This window comes from Globicephala melas, chromosome 3 (genome assembly GCF_963455315.2).
Source record: "Globicephala melas chromosome 3, mGloMel1.2, whole genome shotgun sequence".
NCBI classification, from domain to species: Eukaryota; Metazoa; Chordata; class Mammalia; order Artiodactyla; family Delphinidae; genus Globicephala; species Globicephala melas.
The window spans coordinates 63,703,738-63,721,839 of NC_083316.1; the positions used below are offsets into that span (position 1 = coordinate 63,703,738).

Here is an 18,102-nt window from a genome sequence, read left to right on the forward strand (position 1 = left end):
TCTTTTGAATGTCTTTTGAATTTATTATTTTTTATCATTCAGCCCCACACCCCACAAAGCTTGGTAGTTTTTATGTCTCTTCCTGTTGTCTGTTGTTTCTATTGCTTCTTACTCATCTCATTTCTTTTTATGCTTGAATGCTGGTTATATTATTTAGAAATTTTATTTTTAAGAATAAAGTGAGAGAGCAGCACTATTTACAATAGACAAGACATGGAAACAACCCAAGTGCCCATCATCAGACAATTGGCTTAAGAAGATGTGGTATATATATATGCAATGGAATATTACTCAGCCGTTAAAAATGAGTGAAATAATGCCATTTGCAGCAATATGATTGGACCTAGAGAATATTATACTTAGTGAAAGTCAGAGAAAGACAAATACTATATGATATCACTTATATGTGGAATCTAAAGATAATACAAATAAATTTATATATAAAACAGAAACAGACTCACAGACACAGAAAACAAACTTATGGTTAACAAAGGGGAAGGGGAGGGAGGGAGGGAGGGACAAATTAGGAGTATGAGATTAACAGATACAGACTACTATACATAACAATAGATAAACTGTATAGCAAAGGGAATCATATTCAGTATCTTATGATAACTTATAATGGAATATAATCTGAAAAAAATGAAACACTTTGCTCTACATCTGAAACTAACACAATATGGTAAATCAACTATACTCCAATAAAAATAAATAAATAACATGAGAGCTAAGATGAAGGTGTCTTTTCCCAAAGAAGATTTTCACTTGCTCCTGCCAGATTCTCAGTGATACTTCCAGTCTGGAACATCTTAATCCAGGTTCAGCGTTTGACATGTTTCAGTTCATCCAAATGATGCTCACCTACTCTACAAGTTTACCCTTACTATGAGGCCAGCTTATTTTTACAGCAGATCCTTCTGGCATATCTTTTTAGTGCAAAAGTGGTTTTGACTGCTGGATTATTTCTTTGGGTTCTTGCTTTCTTTTAGATTTTAGTATAGTTTTTCCTTACCATTTTTTTAGTCCTTTGATGCTTTCATGAACGTGTTTTATGTTTTGTTTGGCTTTTTGAATTGTCCGCAGTGGGAGGGATGGTCTGAAAATACCCATTCCCATTATCATCAAAAACACAAATCATATTCATGCTCTTTTCAAAGACTCAGATTTGTGGCCTGAACCAATAATGGAAGGTAGCTGTCAGAAAATTGTTCTGTTTAATATTCTGAAAAGGGTGAATTGTCTCATGGTAAAATGATGCCTCATTTGAACATGAGTAATAAAAATCCTTAAAAACTTGGGTGATTTACAATTTGCAACAAAGTACATATTGAGAATAGCTCTTTAGAATGTAATTTCGTAAATAAAATAAACTTTTTCATGATCTATAAGATTTTGAGCGTGATATTTGCACTCTCCATCTTCTATTTTTGCAATTGGTGCTTTATAAGCACTCAGTAATTGTTCATTGAATGAATGAGTGAATAGTGTATGTGAAAGGCAAAGCTAGGTGGATTCAAATAATGATGGTTAGGCCCTAGGAGAAGGCCTGTGATTCATGTTTCTACCAGAAAGTTGTTTAGGTAGTTGGTTTAGCCATATCGCATGAGTAATGTGTTAATGTCTGAATTTAATTTACTCATTTTATATCATCTGTCTTTAGAGCTAACCTTTCAGTAAAAAATCAGAACAAACAGCAACAACGAAAAACCTCTCCCCAGTAGTTTACTTCTTTCCTCCCCAAATAACCTGATGTTAGAATTATAGAGGCATCTCCACAAATAGCAACCAGCAGGTACAGACTGATCACATGTCCTTACTATGGCAGTAGCTATAGGTGATACACTGTGTTTCTGAGTGACAGTCACATACAACAGATATTAACGTCATCACTCAGTTCATCTTCAAATGTGAAGGCCTCCAGCGACACCCACATTTACTCGTTGGATCTTTGGTGGTAAAGAAGAATATTTGTCATCCCCAGGACCTCAGATTCATTGTTTTTTTGTCATATGGAATGAAATGAATGACTCAGGTGTCCTCTTTTCATTTGTTTAGAATGTATCATGTGATAAGATCAGTTGTAGAATACCATAGGGCATCTTGGAATAATATCTTTATCCTCGTTTAATTGACAGTGCTATTTCCTGTTTTGTTGATCTCTCTCATTGACTGCACCAAAATAATTGTTTTCTGTTCTGGTGGTCTGACCTATTATTTTATTATGGTTATTTAGAAAGTCTTATACCTGTTAATTAAAGAACAGTTCTAAGATATACCATTTTATTTAAAAAACTTGATTAGAAGTCATTTTTCATTGATTTGCATTCTGCTTATAGGAGATAAAAGTGGAAGTATAGCTGCCCCAGTGATGAGAAATTCATGGTGGTAAACAGTGCCTCACACCCTCTCCCCGTCTCCCCCTCTCCTTGCCCGTGTTAGACATCTGTAGTTGGTTATGGCATTCTTTCTCAATGTACCTACTAACCAATCTTAGTACAGTACTTCAGGTCACTACTACCAGTCAGATGTAGCACTTGAGATGCCAGAACTAGCTTTCCTTGTGTAATCCTTTCCTGTTCACTTTGCACAAAACACCTTTTTGCATATCTATGCCTAAAGGCTTGTCTACACATAGTTATTTCCAAGCTTATGTTTTGGGTGCTGTTTCTCCCTCCCCTGAGCTGTTCTCTGTGATGCCTACCAAACAAATTTCATAACCAAATACAGATCTCTGTAATAATAATGGTGGTAACAGCTAACATGTATTGAGTAGTTACTATGTACCAGGCAATGTGCTAAGTGCTTAATGTGTATTATTTCATTGAATTCTTGTAACAACTCTATGAGTTAGGGACCATTATTATTTCCATTTTATAGATGGAGAAAATAGGGCAAGTTTAAATTACTGGTAAATGGAAGAGCCTGGATTTGAACTGAGGTCATTTACGTTTTCAGCCCAAATTCTTAACCTCTGAGCTGTTACCTCCCTAACAAGTAAAGGCTGGGTTAATGTGAAAGTGATTCATAGTGAACAGGCTTTTGTCTGGGCTGTCACAAGGCTAAAAAAAGCTACTACCTTTCTATTTTCCAAGAAAGTATTTTTTTAAAAGTCTTTTGGAAGACTTCATAAATGTGATTTAGGTTTTTATTAACCTCTTTTGCTTTTATCTTTCCATATTTCAGACAACCTTTATAATTTTTGAGGGAGTAGCTATCTGGCTGTCTTTTATACATTCACAGATGGCATTATTTTATCTGTCCTCATACCATCTGCAGCATCAACTTAATCTATTTCAATTGGTGTCATCTTTCATTTGTGCAGGAGTGAGTTATTAAAATAAAACTTTATATTTGTATAGCATTTGGGGTAAACGTTGTGATAAAATAAATCAATGTTTTACCCTAACAATCTTATGCAAAGAAAATTTAATTTTTTATTTTTTCACCTCATCTTGATTTATTTTATATGTAGTCTTTGAAATTCAATTGAATCAAATTCAACAGCTACTTATTGAGCACGTATCATGATCTCAGAACTATGGGACTGAAGAAATGATCCCCATTCTCACCAAGCTTACTGTCTAGCAGTAAAGATAGTAGAGAAGTAAATACAGTTGTAAGTTCCACTATGGAAAGAAAACAGAGGGTTGTATGGAAAAGGATGGCAAAGGATGAAATATAGTCTAGTGAGTCTAGAAAGCCCTTTCAGAGGAAGGGTGAGAAGGAGTTTGCCAAAGTGGAAGCTGGTAGGCAGTAGGAAAGGGGAAAGGAGTCTTCAAGGCAGAGTGAGGAGCAGATGATAAAGCCCTGATGTCAGAGAACTTGGAGTGACCGTGATGTTGGGAGAAGTTCAGTCCAGCTGGAACTTAGAGTGAAAGGAAGAGAGTGACAGGTGATCTGAGACGAGACTTGTGAGGTAAGCAGGGATCAGTTGTCTGAAAGGTCAGTTAAGGATTCTGGATTTGAATCTAAGATTAATGGCAGGTCATTGATGAGCTTAAGGCAGAGATATGGCATGAACAAGTTTGGGTTCTAGGAAGACCACTCAGGCTACAGTGTAGAGAATGGATTGGAAGAAGGGACAAAAGTGCGCATGGGGTGGAAAGTTAGGAGGCTGATTTGGTAGAACATTTCTCTTTGTGAGAAATGATTTTTACTTAGACTAGGGTAGTAGCAATAGACATGGAAAGAACTGAATAGATTTAAGAGGTCATCCCATTGAGAATGGAAGAATCAGCCTGTGTGTCTACAAAGCTCTGGCTTGTTCTACTTTGTCATGCTAAACCAAATGCCTGTTCTCCATAGCAGAGGATGAGCCAGAGACAAAATGGAACAAAAATGAGACCTGGGGACTTCCCTGGTGGTCCAGTGGTTAAGACTCTGGGCACCCAATGCAGTGGGCCTGGGTTTGATCCCTAGTCAGGGAACTAAAGATCCCGCATGCCGCAACTAAGACCTGGTGCAGCCAAATAAATAAATATATTTTTAAAAAATGAGACCTGAAGTTAGTATCTGTTTTGTGAATTCACAGGATAGTTATAAGGATAACAAAGATAAAAGCACTTAATTAATTGTGAAATACTCAATTTAATAGTTACCTAGGCAGGATTCTGATATAGGTTTGCCCTTCACATCAGCGTATATGATATCAACAGAACTTTGATAAATGTGTATTCAACAGCTGATGGCCCCATTTCCCCCCACATGTCAGTTCATTCTTTCATTTGCTTGCTTGTTTGTTCATTCATTGATCCAAAAAGCATTTACTAAAGACCCGTTTTCTACTAGATATGTTTACTTATTTCAGTCTTTTCACATATGGCCATCATACCCAGTGTAGGCCTTTGATGTGTATAGGTGCTGGATGGGCCTTATCTCATTTAGCACACATTTAGTCAGGTTTCCATGTTGAGTTGACAGAGTCTCACCATTTCTCCCCAAGCGGCCCATCACTTTGGGTGTAGCCATTCATAAAATCCTGCAGCCTTGGCCTCCCGTGTCTCCTGATGTTTTTCCTCTGCACTTTCCTTTTTGTTGTTTTGGCTGTGCTGTACGACACACGGGATCTTAGTTCCCTGACCAGGGATCGAAACCCGTGCCCCCTGCAGTGGAAGCGTGGAGTCTTAACCACTGGACCGCCAGGGAAGTCCCATCCTCTGCACTTTCTATTGCTGCTCCCAGTCTTTGCCCAGGCTCAGTGTGCCTAGTCCCATTTCAGTCAAACACTTGATCAATTCAACCACCACCACCAAGTATTCTCTCAAAAAAGTTAGTTAGCTGAAAGAATTGCTTTTTGATTGAGATGGTCCGTCCTTTCAGTCAGAGTAGAAAATTCATTTGCCCACCGTAGACCCATTTTATTAGCCAGGTAATACAAGCAATGGTAGCAAGTAAATTTTCAATCTCAGTGGTTTAAATACAATACAAGTTTATTTTTTGCTAATGAAACGTTCATTTGGTAGCAGATGTGGGAGTGGAGGGTTTTCTGCTCTACTCACACACCCATGCTGATGGAGTCAGCAGGTGAGGGGCTCACAGAATTGTCCTGGACTCAACATCCAGTTGGCAAAGGGGGAAAGAGTGAATGTGGAAGATCACAGGAGGTTTTATGGGCCAGGGCTAAAAGTGGTGTAATCATTCCTACCCACATTTCACTGGCTAGAACTTGGGTACACGGCCATACCTCACTGCAGGGGAGGCTGGGAAGTGTAGTCTGTGTGTTTGCTCTGGAGGAAGGAAAACTTAAGGAGCCAGTCTCTGCTGGCTAGTTAATGACTAGCCATCTAGTTAATGACTTCCCTTGTGTGGTACCTGCTCTTCGATTTCGATGATAAGGGGCAGAGAAGGGCCAGAGGTGTGGAGGAAGAGTCTCCTTTGTTCTTTTCTAAGTGGCTGCTCTCACAGTGCTGGGCATCAGAGTGGGAAATGTCTGCAGTCTGAGTTCCTAACATATCTGATAATTGCCATTACTCTGTTCTCACAGGGAGATAAATGCTCGACTTGATGCTGTATCTGAAGTTCTCCATTCAGAATCCAGTGTGTTTGGCCAGATAGAAAATCATCTACGTAAATTGCCTGACATCGAAAGAGGACTCTGTAGCATTTATCACAAAAAAGTAAGTGTGATAGAAATCGAATCTTTTAAAACTGATAATGTTCTTCAGCTTGAGGACACCAGGTGCTAATGGGAAACATCTCAGAGCTTTATTTTTATTTTATTTTGTAAAATCTTGCAGCTAACATGAGAGAATCCTTAGAGATTTTAATTGCACAAACTGAGATTATTCCAATTTTTGCATTGTAAATAGTAAAGTTTGCCCACTTTTGTTAACTATAGCAATACATAGAGGCCCTTCTGTTATAATACAGGATGTTCTCCTGTTTCAACCTCAAAGTATGGACCATCATCAAAATAGGAAATTTACTTAGACCATCTACTTTTAGAAAGAGATGCCTTATTTCTTTTGACCTCAGAACAACTTCTTATTTGACTTAACTGAAGGAGAAATCTGCTAGTAAAATATTTGTGGTGGTATTAATATGCAGACAAGTTTGGATATTGAGTGTAAGTAAAAAGCATTCCTTTGATTTTCATCACTTAAGCTTTACAGTTTAAGTCATAACAGTAACAAGTGAGGTTTGTTAGAGAAATAATTTGCTTTATCTTCAAAATGTGCCTAAAATTTTTAAAAATTATCAATTAGTTATATTTATCGTTGTTAATAAACTTTTTATAGTGTCTTACCTACTGCAGAAGTCACTCACATACATTAGACCCTTTGTTCCTTGTAAAAAAAAACTTCATGAGGTTGAGAAGGTTTAGCACCTTCTTACTGGTGGGAAATTATGTATATTGCTGTCTTTATATAATGCTACAACAGCTTGCATTACCTTGACTAAATGATGATGCTAAGAAGAGGGTTAGTAACTTATTACTAAGTGACAGAATTCATATTTAAATGAGGGTCCTTGATGGGGTTTTAGTGGCTTACATTTTTGGACATTACCATTTTTGATGTAGTAGCAGTTTTGAATACCACTGCATTTTTTCCCCTGGTTGTCCCTACATAAGCAAATTTTATTTTTTGCCCAAATGTAAACCCTTGCCAATTTAATAATTTTATTGTAGAACTTTTTTTATGTGCCCAAACTTTAGTTGTGACCAATTTTTCATGAGTCTTTACTTTTTTTAGGCCTTTTCCCCCACAAAGTTTTACTAGAATAATAACTACTGCTTCCAAGAATACTTGCAGCGCCCAAGAGGACTTATGTAACTGTTCCATATGCTTCGGCTACATTTGAAAAGAAAGAACAAGTTGAAATTGGGAAATACTAACCCCTAGGGAAAAAATGTGTGCATTGGTTAAGGGGTTTGCGGCATCTGTTGTACCATCGCTTGGTGCACTGTGTTGTTGTTTTGCTGCCAATACTAGAGGCTGCCCTGGTAGTTGAAAGTCTTATGGTTGACTCTTTTGAGGTTACAGAATGGATGTCAAACCATTTGTTATTTTGTTTTCGACCTTAACCCAGTGGCTGACAATCAGGGCTTATAACCGTTCATCAAGCAACAGATCTCCAAACACATTGCCTTCACTACTTGAAAGGATTCACTGACAGATGTTAGAGGTTTTTGTTTTTCTCAAAAGAAAATAGGAGCAAAGCTGAAAAAATTATCAATTGCTAATCAGAAGAGCTGAATCAAACTATCCATGGCATCAAAATGGATGCAGTGATTTCTATTATGCCTTCCTGCCTCTCTTTAAACTGTACTTTAATATTTGCATTTCATGAAGTTTGTGTACTTATAAAAGTTTAAAACTCTGGTAAATGTCAGAATCTAGTTCTTTTTTAAATTGAGGTATAATTGATAAACAACGTTATTTTAGTTTCAGGTATCAATATATAACATAAGGATTCAATGTGTGTGTGTGTGTATATATATATATATATGTTGCAGAATGATCACAACAGTAAGTCTGGTTAACATCCTTTACCATTGCATACTTACAAAGTTTTTTTTGTTTTCTCTTGATGAGAACTTTTAAGGTCTACTCTTTTAGCAACTTACAAATACTTTTCGACCATCTTCACTCATTTTGCTCACACAACCACCCCCTGCAACCACTAACGTGTGCTCTGTATCTATGAATTTGGGTTTTCTGTTTTTGTTTTTGTTTTTAGATTCCACGTATGATGGAATATGATCCTTTTAAAGGTAACCAACAGGCAGAGTAGGAATGACTTTTTAGAGTTTCAGACTATACTAAAGGGACTTGTGACTCACTCAGAAGCTGTTCCTTGTTGCTGTTTCAGTGTTTACACAAGAATGTGCCTAAAGATTGATTTGAAAAGCGAAGATTAGAAATGATTTGGTAACAGACCAACTTTAGGAAGTCTGAATGCTTTAAAGCCAATTTTTATAGATTAGTTAGCTGGCTCTTGGAACATACCATCAAACACATGTCTGTTCTTTATCATTAGATTACTCTAAATAAGCTTCTGCTGTATGCGCCAAATGGTGAGTGATATCCTGGGTACAGATTGTGCCAATTATGTGAAATTCAGAAAATGGTAAGGAACACGGTTTGGATGTTGTGGAAGTGGTAGGCCTAGGCCATCTGGCTGTGTGGAAAGTGTCGTGGAATAGGCACAAATAGGTATTTTTATGTTGATAATAATAGAGGATACCAAGTGGGCCGACTCTTAAATAAAATAAGCATTTCTTTTGATAGTAAGACTTCAAATTTAAATCTTAGAAAATAGTGGTAGTCATAGGAATTCATATTAACTGCTCAATAACTATTTTGTAAGAAAATGATACGTAAGTGCTAAGGGCGGTGAATACATTTAAAGGATTATAGCACTTAGTAAATGTTGAAAGGAGAGTGTTTCCAGAATTTTGTAGGTGAGAATAGTTTCATAGCTAGACTGGTAGAAGCCCAAAGCCATGTGTTCAGTATGGAGCTTAGGCTGGGGTTCTTCCAGTCCTGTGATGACCTGCCTCTGCACTTGGGCATGTGTTCTCAAGCTCTTCCACAGAGAAGGTTGCTGCCAGAAATGGGGTTGAACATGAGCGACTCCAGGAGCAACAGTTTTACCCTTATCCTCAGCTTTCTTGCAGCTCCATTGAGTCATTTTGCTTAAGAAGTTTGGGAGCAACCTGCCATGGGCACTTAGGACTTGATTGCAAGCACTTCTGGTTTTCACCTTGCTTCTGTTGCTGACTTAAACTTTATATCATACCTGAACGTGAACCATCAATCCCCTTTTTTGCTTATCAAATTACAATAATTACAAGACATTATTATTCAGAAATTCTATTGAAAATGTTAATTTTTGCTCTTTCATTAGCATGTACTATTAAATGACTCTAGGTCAATTCTAGGCTGTAAATTAATTCTAGGCTGCACATTTATACAAACAGTGCAGCTTCCTGTATGTATCTTTCCCAGCAAGCCATGGCCTTTCTGGAGAAAAGGTGCTTTATGATGCATTTTCAACTCAGCTTTTGTTCAGGTGGACCTAACTTCCTTTTTTTTCTTTTTGCGTAATTTACTTCATTCCTTGTAGTTAATTATTATCTTTGTAAATATGTTCTTAGCATTCATCCATTTATACATATATGTGTATATATATGTGTGTGTGTATATATATATATATATATATATACACTATTTATGTTGTGTACTTATCATTAACTCAAACTTACATTGTCCTCTCATCTCCAGATATTTATTTTCATCAAATATTCTGTTAATTTCATTTTCTTGAGCCTTCCTACCTGATCCAACCTGGACTGGTTGCCCTGCTATACCTGTTGAATAGCTGTCTTCTTAGATTCCCTTTATTTCCCTTGAACTGAATCTTCTGTTTTCTGTATTCCATAACTTCCTCTTGGTTTATTCCATCATTTTGGTAGAGTACGTTCTCTAGAAGCATCCTGAGAAAGGGCACTGGAAGTAAGTTTTGAAACATAGATGTCTGGAAATGTCTTTTTTCTTTTACTCTCACATTTGATTGGTAGTTTGGTTGGGTATAAAAATTCTAAGCTATAAATTATTTTCCTTCAGAATTTTGTGTTACTTCATTGTCTTCTTCAATAGCTTCTACTATTGTTGTTAAACAGTCTGAAGTCATACTGGTTCCTGATTCTTTGTGTGACTTTTTGTTGTTGTTGTTCTTTTTTTCTCTCCTTCTGGAAACGGAAAATTCTCTCTGTCTCCAGTGTTTTAAAATTTCATGGTGATTTGCCATGATTTGGTTCTGTTTTAATTCATTGTATTGCGCCCTTTCAAGCTGGCAACCAAGTTCTGGGAAATTTTTCTGAATTATTATTATTATTATTATTTAAAGTTTGGAAGTACAATTATAAATTCAAAATTTTTTTTTTATTGAAGTATAGTTGATTTACAATGTGTTAATTTCTGCTGTACAACAAGGTGATTCAGATGTGTGTGTGTATGTATATATATACATATACACACATTCTTTTTTTAATGTATTCTTTTCCATTATGGTTTATCACAGGATAGTGAATATAGTTCTCTGTGCTATACAGTAGGACCTTGTTGTTTATCTGTTCCATATATAATAGCTTACATGTGTTAACCCCAACCTCCCACTCCACCCCTCCCCCAACCCCCTCCCTCTTGGCAACCACAAGTCTATTCTCTATGTCCATGAGTCTGTTTCTGTTTCATAGATAGGTTCATTTGTGTCATATTTTAGATTCCACATATAAGTGATAATCATATGGTATTTGTCTTTCTCTTTCTGACTTCCTTCACTTAGTATGATAATCTCTAAGTCCGTCCATGTTGCTGCAAATGGCATTATTTCATTCTTTTTTTATGGCTGAGTAGTAGTCCACTGTATATATGTAACACATCTCTGAATTATTTTTTGATGATTTCTTTCTTTCTGCAGCTCTATTATTTGAGTTGATTGAATCTTCTGGACTGATTATCGAACTTTCTTCTGTATTTCCATCTCTTTACACTTTTGCTTTACCTTCTTGGAAATTTTATCACGTTGATCTTCTGCCTCTTTTGTTGCATTTTTCATTTCTACTCTGATAGTTCAAGTTCTAAAAATTTTTGGTTGTTTTCTTATTCTCTGAATGTTTCTTTTTTAAAAAATATAACATGCCATTCTTACTTCATGATTCTCTGTTTATTTCAGTACTCTTATTTCAATATTCTCTGTTTAACTGAGGATATTGTTAACATTTTTTTTAGAAGATTTCTTCTACCTGTATAGGCTCTATTTCTTCTAGTATTTGTTGGTCCATTAATTGATTGTTTTAATTTTTGCATTTCATGTTAGAATTTTTAATCTGTCTGATCATTTTTAAAGAGTGGGGAACTAAAATGCCGATAGCAAGGTCTGTGTAGTTGAATGTGGCTTGCAAATTATGAGGTGAACTGTAGTGTGAACTCAATGGTCCACTTATTGGGGGAACTCCTGGTATATGGTACCTTTAGAATTTTCCTTTTGGGCTTGTGAGATTCCCCAGGGATCTTTCAGTTTTCTGACTGCTAATGTTCTGGGAGCTCAGTGGGGACAGCTGGGAATCTCAGCATTCAGTTTGTACTCATTCCTTTAATCCCTTGCTTTTGGTGGTACTCTCATCCTTCACTGTGCCTGAAGCTGGTACACACACCCTATGTTTTACCTTCTCCAGAGAAGAAAACTACAGTTGACCCTTGAACAGCGTGGGTTTGAACTGTGCGTGTCCTCTTATAGCAGATTTGTTTCAATAAATATGTACTACAGTACTACATGATCCATGGTTGGTTGAATCCATGGATGTAGAAACACAAATATGCAGGGCTGACTGTAAAGTTATGTTCAGATTTTTGACTGTGTGAAGGGTTGGCACCCCTAACCTCCACATTGTTCAAGGGTCAACTGTAGTCTTCTGTAGGGTAGGAAAATGGTGGTAGTTTAGTAGCATATAGAGGAATAGGGGATTGAGGGATTTAATTGCTGCTTAATTCACTTTCAACCAGTTGTTTTCTCCCCTCCCAACTCCCCTACTCCCAGCTTCCACTTCCACTTTGTGCCACCAGTTCCTGAGTCTTAGGATTCTGGGTATAACTCAAGTGGGGTCCTACTTTTCCTCATAGCTGCTTAAGATTCAAATACCTTGAGGCTTCTAAGTCAATTACTGTTAGTCCATTTTCTTTGTAGCTTCTAAGGGATTGTTGCTGTTGTTTTTTCTCCTAATCTTGAGGTTTCATGACTTTTAAAACAATCTTGGTCTGTAGCTTCAAGACAGAGTGAAATTAGATGCACATGTTTAGCACATACTCTTTATCCCAAGCTCCAAAAGTAAAAATTATTCACGTTCGAAGATGGAGTAGAAGGACGTGTGCTCACTCCCTCTTGTGAGAGCACCGGAATTACAACTAACTGCTGAACAGTCATCGACAGAAAGGCACTGGAACTCACCAAAAAAGATACCCCACGTTCCAAAGACAAAGGAGAAACCGCAGTGAGACGGTAGAAGGGGTGCAATCACAGTAAAATCAAATCCCATTACTGCTGGGTGGACGATTCACAAACTGGAGAACGATTATACCACAGAAGTCCACCCACTGCAGTGAAGGTTCTGAGCCCCATGTCAGGCTTCCCAAGCTGGGGTCTGGCAATGGGAGGAGGAATCCCCAGAGAATTGGACTTTGAAGGCCAGTGGGATTTGATTGCAGGACTTCGACAGGACTGGGGGGAAACAGAGACTCCATTCTTGGAGGGCACATACAAAGTAGTGTGTGCACCAGGACCCAGGGGGAAGGAGCAGTGACCCCATAGGAGATTGAACCAGACCTACCTGCTAGTGTTGGAGGGTCTCCTGCAGGGGGGGGGGGGTGGCTCACCTCCGGGAAAGGACACTGGTAGCAGAAGTTCTGGGAAGTACTCATTGGTGTGAGCCCTCCTGGAGTCTGCTATTAGCCCCACCAAAGAGCCTGTAGCCTCCAGTGCTGGGTCACCTCAGGCCAAACAATCAACAGGGAGGGAACACAGGCCCACCCATCAGCAGGCAGGTGGATTAAAGTTTTACTGAGCTCTGCACACCAGAGCAACACTTAGCTCTACCCACTAGTCGCTCCCATCGGAAGCTTGCACAGGCCTCTTAGATAGCCTCATGCACTAGAAGGAAGACAGCAGAAGCAAAAAGAGCTACAGTCCTGCAGCCCGCAGAACAAAAACTACAATCACAGAAAGACAGACAAAATGAAAAGGCAGAGGACTATGTACCAGATGAAAGAACAAGATAAAACCCCAGAAAAACAACTAAATGCAGTGGAGATAGGCAACTTTCCTGAAAAAGAATTCAGAATAATGATAGTGAAGATGATCCAGGACCTCGGAAAAAGAATGGAGGCAAAGATCGAGAAGATGCAAGAAATGTTTAACAAAGACCTAGAAGAATTAAAGAACAAACACCTAGAAGAATTAAAGAACAAACAAACAGAGATGAACAATACAATAACTGAAATGAAAAATACACTAGAAGGAATCAGTAGCAGAATAACTGAGGCAGAAGAACGGATAAGTGACCTGGAAGACAGAATGGTGGAATTCACTGCTGCAGAACAGAATAAAGAAAAAAGAAAGAAAAGAAATGAAGACAGCCTAAGAGACCTCTGGGACAACATTAAATGCACCAACATTCGCATCATAGGGGTCCCAGAAGGAGAAGAGAGAGAGAAAGGACCCGAGAAAATGTTTGAAGAGATGATAGTCGAAAACTTCCCTAACGTGGGAAAGGAAATAGCCACCCAAGTCCAGAAAGCACAGAGAGTCCCAGGTAGGATAAAACCAAGGAGAAACACACCGAGACACATAGTTATCAAATTGACAAAAATTAAAGAAAAAGAGAAATTATTAAAAGCAACAAAGGAAAAATAACACACAAGGGAACTCCCATAAGGTTAACAGCTGATTTCTCAGCAGAAACTCTGCAAGCCAGAAGGGAGTGGTACGATATATTTAAAATGATGAAAGTGAAGAACCTACAACCAAGATTATTGTACCCAGCAAGGAGCTCATTCAGATTTGATGGAGAAATCAAAAGCTTTACAGACAAGCAAAAGCTAAGAGAATTCAGCACCAACCACCAAACCAGCTCTACAACAAATGCTAAAGGAACATCTCTAAGCGGGAAACACAAGAGAAGAAAAGGACCTAAAAAACAAACCCAAAATAATTAAGAAAATGATAATAGGAACATACATGTCAATAATTACCTTAAATGTGAATGGATTAAATGCCCCAACCAAAAGACACAGATGGGCTAAATGGATACAAAAACAAGACCCATATATATGCTGTCTACAAGAGACCCACTTCAGACCTAGGGGCACATACAGACTGAAAGTGAGGGGATGGAAAAAGATATTCCATGCAAATGATAATCAAAGGAAACCTGAAGTAGCAGAACTCAGATAAAATAGACTTTAAAATCAACAGTATTACAAGACAAGGAAGGACACTACATAATGATCAAGGGATCAATCTAAGAAGACATAACAATTGTAAATATATATGCACCCAACAAAGGAGCACTTCAATACATAAGGCAAATGCTAACAGCTATAAAAGAGGAAATTGACAGTAACACAGTAATAGTGGGGGAATTTAACACCTCACTTACACCAATGGACAGATCATCCAGGCAGAAAATTAATAAGGAAATATAAGCTTTAAATGACACAATAGAACAGATAGATTTAATTGATATTTATAGGACGTTCCATCCGAAAACAGCAGATTACACTTTCTTCTCAAGTGCACACAGAACATTCTCCAGGATAGATCACATCATGGGTCACAAATCAAGCCTCAGTGAATTTAAGAAAATTGAAATCATATCAAGCATCTTTTCGGACCACAATACAATGAGATTACAGGTAAAAAACCGTGCAAAATGCAAACACATGGAGGCTAAACAATATGCTACTAAATAACCAAGATATCACTGAAGAAATCTAAGAGGAAATCAAAAAATACCTAGAGACAAATGACAATGGAAACACGACGATCCAAAACCTATGGGATGCAGCAAAAGCAGTTCTAATGGGGAAGTTTATAGCAATACAATCCTCTCTCAAGAAACAAGAAAAATTTCAAATAAAAAATCTAGGGCTTCCCTGGTGGCGCAGTGGTGGAAAGTCCGCCTGCCAAGGCAGGGGACGCGGGTTCGTGCCCCGGTCCGGGAGGATCCCGCGTGCCGCGGGGCGGCTGGGCCCGTGAGCCATGGCCGCTGGGCCTGTGCGTCTGGAGCCTGTGCTCCGCGACAGGAGAGGCCACAGCGGTGAGAGGGCCACATACCACCAAAAAAAAAAAAATCTAACTTTACACCTAAAGGAACTGGAGAAAGAAGAACAAAAACACCTCAAGTTAGTAGAAGGAAAGAAATCACAAAGATCAGAGCAGGAATAAATGAAATAGAGACAAAGAAAACAATAGCAAAGATCAATAAAACGAAAAGTTGGTTCTTTGAGAAGATAAACAAAATTGATAAACCATTAGCCATACTCATCAAGAAAAAGAGGGAGAGGACTAAATCAGTAAAATTAGAAATGAAAAAGAAGTCAAAACAGACACCTCAGAAATACAAAGCATCCTAAGAGACTACTGCAAGAAACTCTATGCCAATAAAATGGACAACCTGGAAGAAATGGACAAATTCTTAGAAAAGTATAATCTTCCAAGAGTGAACCAGGAAGAAATAGAAAATATAAACAGACCAATCACAAGTAATGAAATTGAAATTGTGATTAAAAATCTTCCAGCAAATAAAAGTCCAGGACCAGATGGCTTCACAGGTGAATTCTATCAAACATTTAGAGAAGAGCTAACACCCATCCTTCTCAAACTCGTCCAAAAAATTGCAGAGGAAGGAACACTCCCAAACTCTTTCTATGAGGCCACCATCATCCTGATACCAAAATCAGACAAAGGTACGACCAAAAAAAGAAAATTACACACCAATATCATTGATGAATATAGATGCAAAAATCCTCAATAAAATACTAGCAGACAGAATCCAACAACACTTTAAAAGGATCTACACCATGATCAGGTGGGATTTATCCCAGGAATGCAAGGCTTCTTCAATATATGCAAATTAATTAATGTCATACACCATATTAACAAATTGAAGGAGAAAAACCATATGATCATCTCAATAGATGCAGAAAAAGCTTTTGACAAAATTCAACACCATTTACGATAAAAACTCTCCAGAAAGTGGGCATAGAGGGAGCCTATGTCAACATAATAAAGGTCATATATGACAAACCCACAGCAAACATCATTCTCAATGGTGAAAAACTGAAAGCATTTCCTCTAGGATCAGGAACAATACAAGGATGTCCACTCTTGCCACTATTACTCAACATAGTTTTGGAAGTCCTACCCATGGCAATCAGAGAAGAAAAAGAAATAAAAGGACTACAAATTAGAAAAGAGGAAGTAAAACTGTCACTGTTTGCAGATGACATGATACTATACATAGAAAATCCTGAAGATGCCACCAGAAAACTACTAGAGCTAATCAATGAATTTGGTAAAGTTGCAGGATATAAAATTAATGCACAGAAATCTCTTGCATTCCTATACACTAACAATGAAAAATTTGAAAGAAAATTTAAGAAAACAATCCCATTCACCATTACAACAAGAAGAATAAAATAGGGCTTCCCTGGTGGCGCAGTGGTTGAGAGTCCGCCTGCCGATGCAGGGGACAAGGGTTCGTGCCCCAGTCCAGGAAGATCCCACATGCCGCGGAGCGGCTGGGCCCGTGAGCCATGGCCGCTGAGCCTGCGCGTCTGGAGCCTGTGTTCCACAACGGGAGAGGCCACAACAGTGAGAGGCCCGCGTACCGCAAAAAAAAAAAAAAAAAAAGAATAAAATACCTAGGAATAAATCTATCTAAGGAGGTAAAAGGCCTGTATTCAGAAAACTGTAACACTGATGAAAGAAATCAAAGATGACACAAACAGATGGAGAAATATAGCATGTTCTTGGATTGGAAGAATCAATATTGTGAAAATTTGACTGTACTACTAAAAGCAATCCACAGATTCAGTGCAATCCCTATCAAAATACCAATGGTATTTTTCACAGAAGTAGAACAAAAAATCTTACAATTTGTATGGAAACACAAAAGACCCCGAATAGCCAAAGTGATCTTGAGAAAAAAACCGGAGCTGGAGGAATCAAACTCCCTGACTTCAGACTATACTACAAAGCTACAGTAATCAAGACAATATGGTACTGGCACAAAAACAGAAATATAGATCAATGGAACTGCATAGAAATCCCAGAGATAAACCCATGCACCTATGGTCAATTATCTCTGACAAAGGAGGCAAGGATGTACAATGGAGAAAAAGACAGTCTCTTCAATAAGTGACACTGGGAAAACTGGACAGCTACATGTAAAACAATGAAATTAGAACACTTCACTAACACCATACACAAAAATAAACTCAAAATGGATTAAAACTTAAATGTAAGACCAGACACTATAAAACTCTTAGAGGAAAATGTGGGAAGAATACTCTGACATAAATCACAGCAAGATCTTTTTTGACCCACCTCCCAGAGTAATGGAAATAAAAACAAAAATAAACAAATGGGATATAATGAAACTTAAATTTTTTGCACTGCAAATGAAACTATAAACAAGATGAAAAGACAGCGCTCAGAATGGGAGAAAATATTTGCAAACAAATCAACGGACAAAGGATTAATCTCCAAAATATATAAACAGTTCATGCAGCTCAACATGAAAAAAATAAACAACCGAATCCAAAAATGGGTGGAAGACCTAAATAGACATTTCTCCAAATAAGACATACAGATGGCCAAGAGGCAATAAAAAGCTGCTCAACATCACTAATTATGAGAAATGCAAATCAAAGCTACAATGAGGTAACGCCTCACACTACTTAGAATGGACATCATCAGAAAATCTACAAACAGTAAATGCTGGAGAGGGTGTGGAGAAAAGGGAACCCTCTTGCACTGTTGATGGGAATGTAAATTATACAGCCACTATGGAGAACAGTGTGGAGGTTCCTTAAAAAA

The 18,102-nt window shown here is 37.8% G+C and overlaps 1 protein-coding gene across 4 annotated transcripts in view; it reads left to right on the forward strand.

The window, feature by feature from the left end:
- MSH3 (mutS homolog 3) overlaps nt 1-18,102 on the forward strand; it is a 211,435-nt gene that overhangs the window by 112,015 nt on the left and 81,318 nt on the right. For all 4 annotated transcript variants that reach the window (XM_070045159.1, XM_030846850.2, XM_070045157.1 and 1 more), the window contains exon 13: nt 5,984-6,116. In XM_070045159.1, the coding sequence (XP_069901260.1) occupies nt 5,984-6,116 (133 nt within the window). The remainder of the gene's footprint in view (nt 1-5,983; nt 6,117-18,102) is intronic.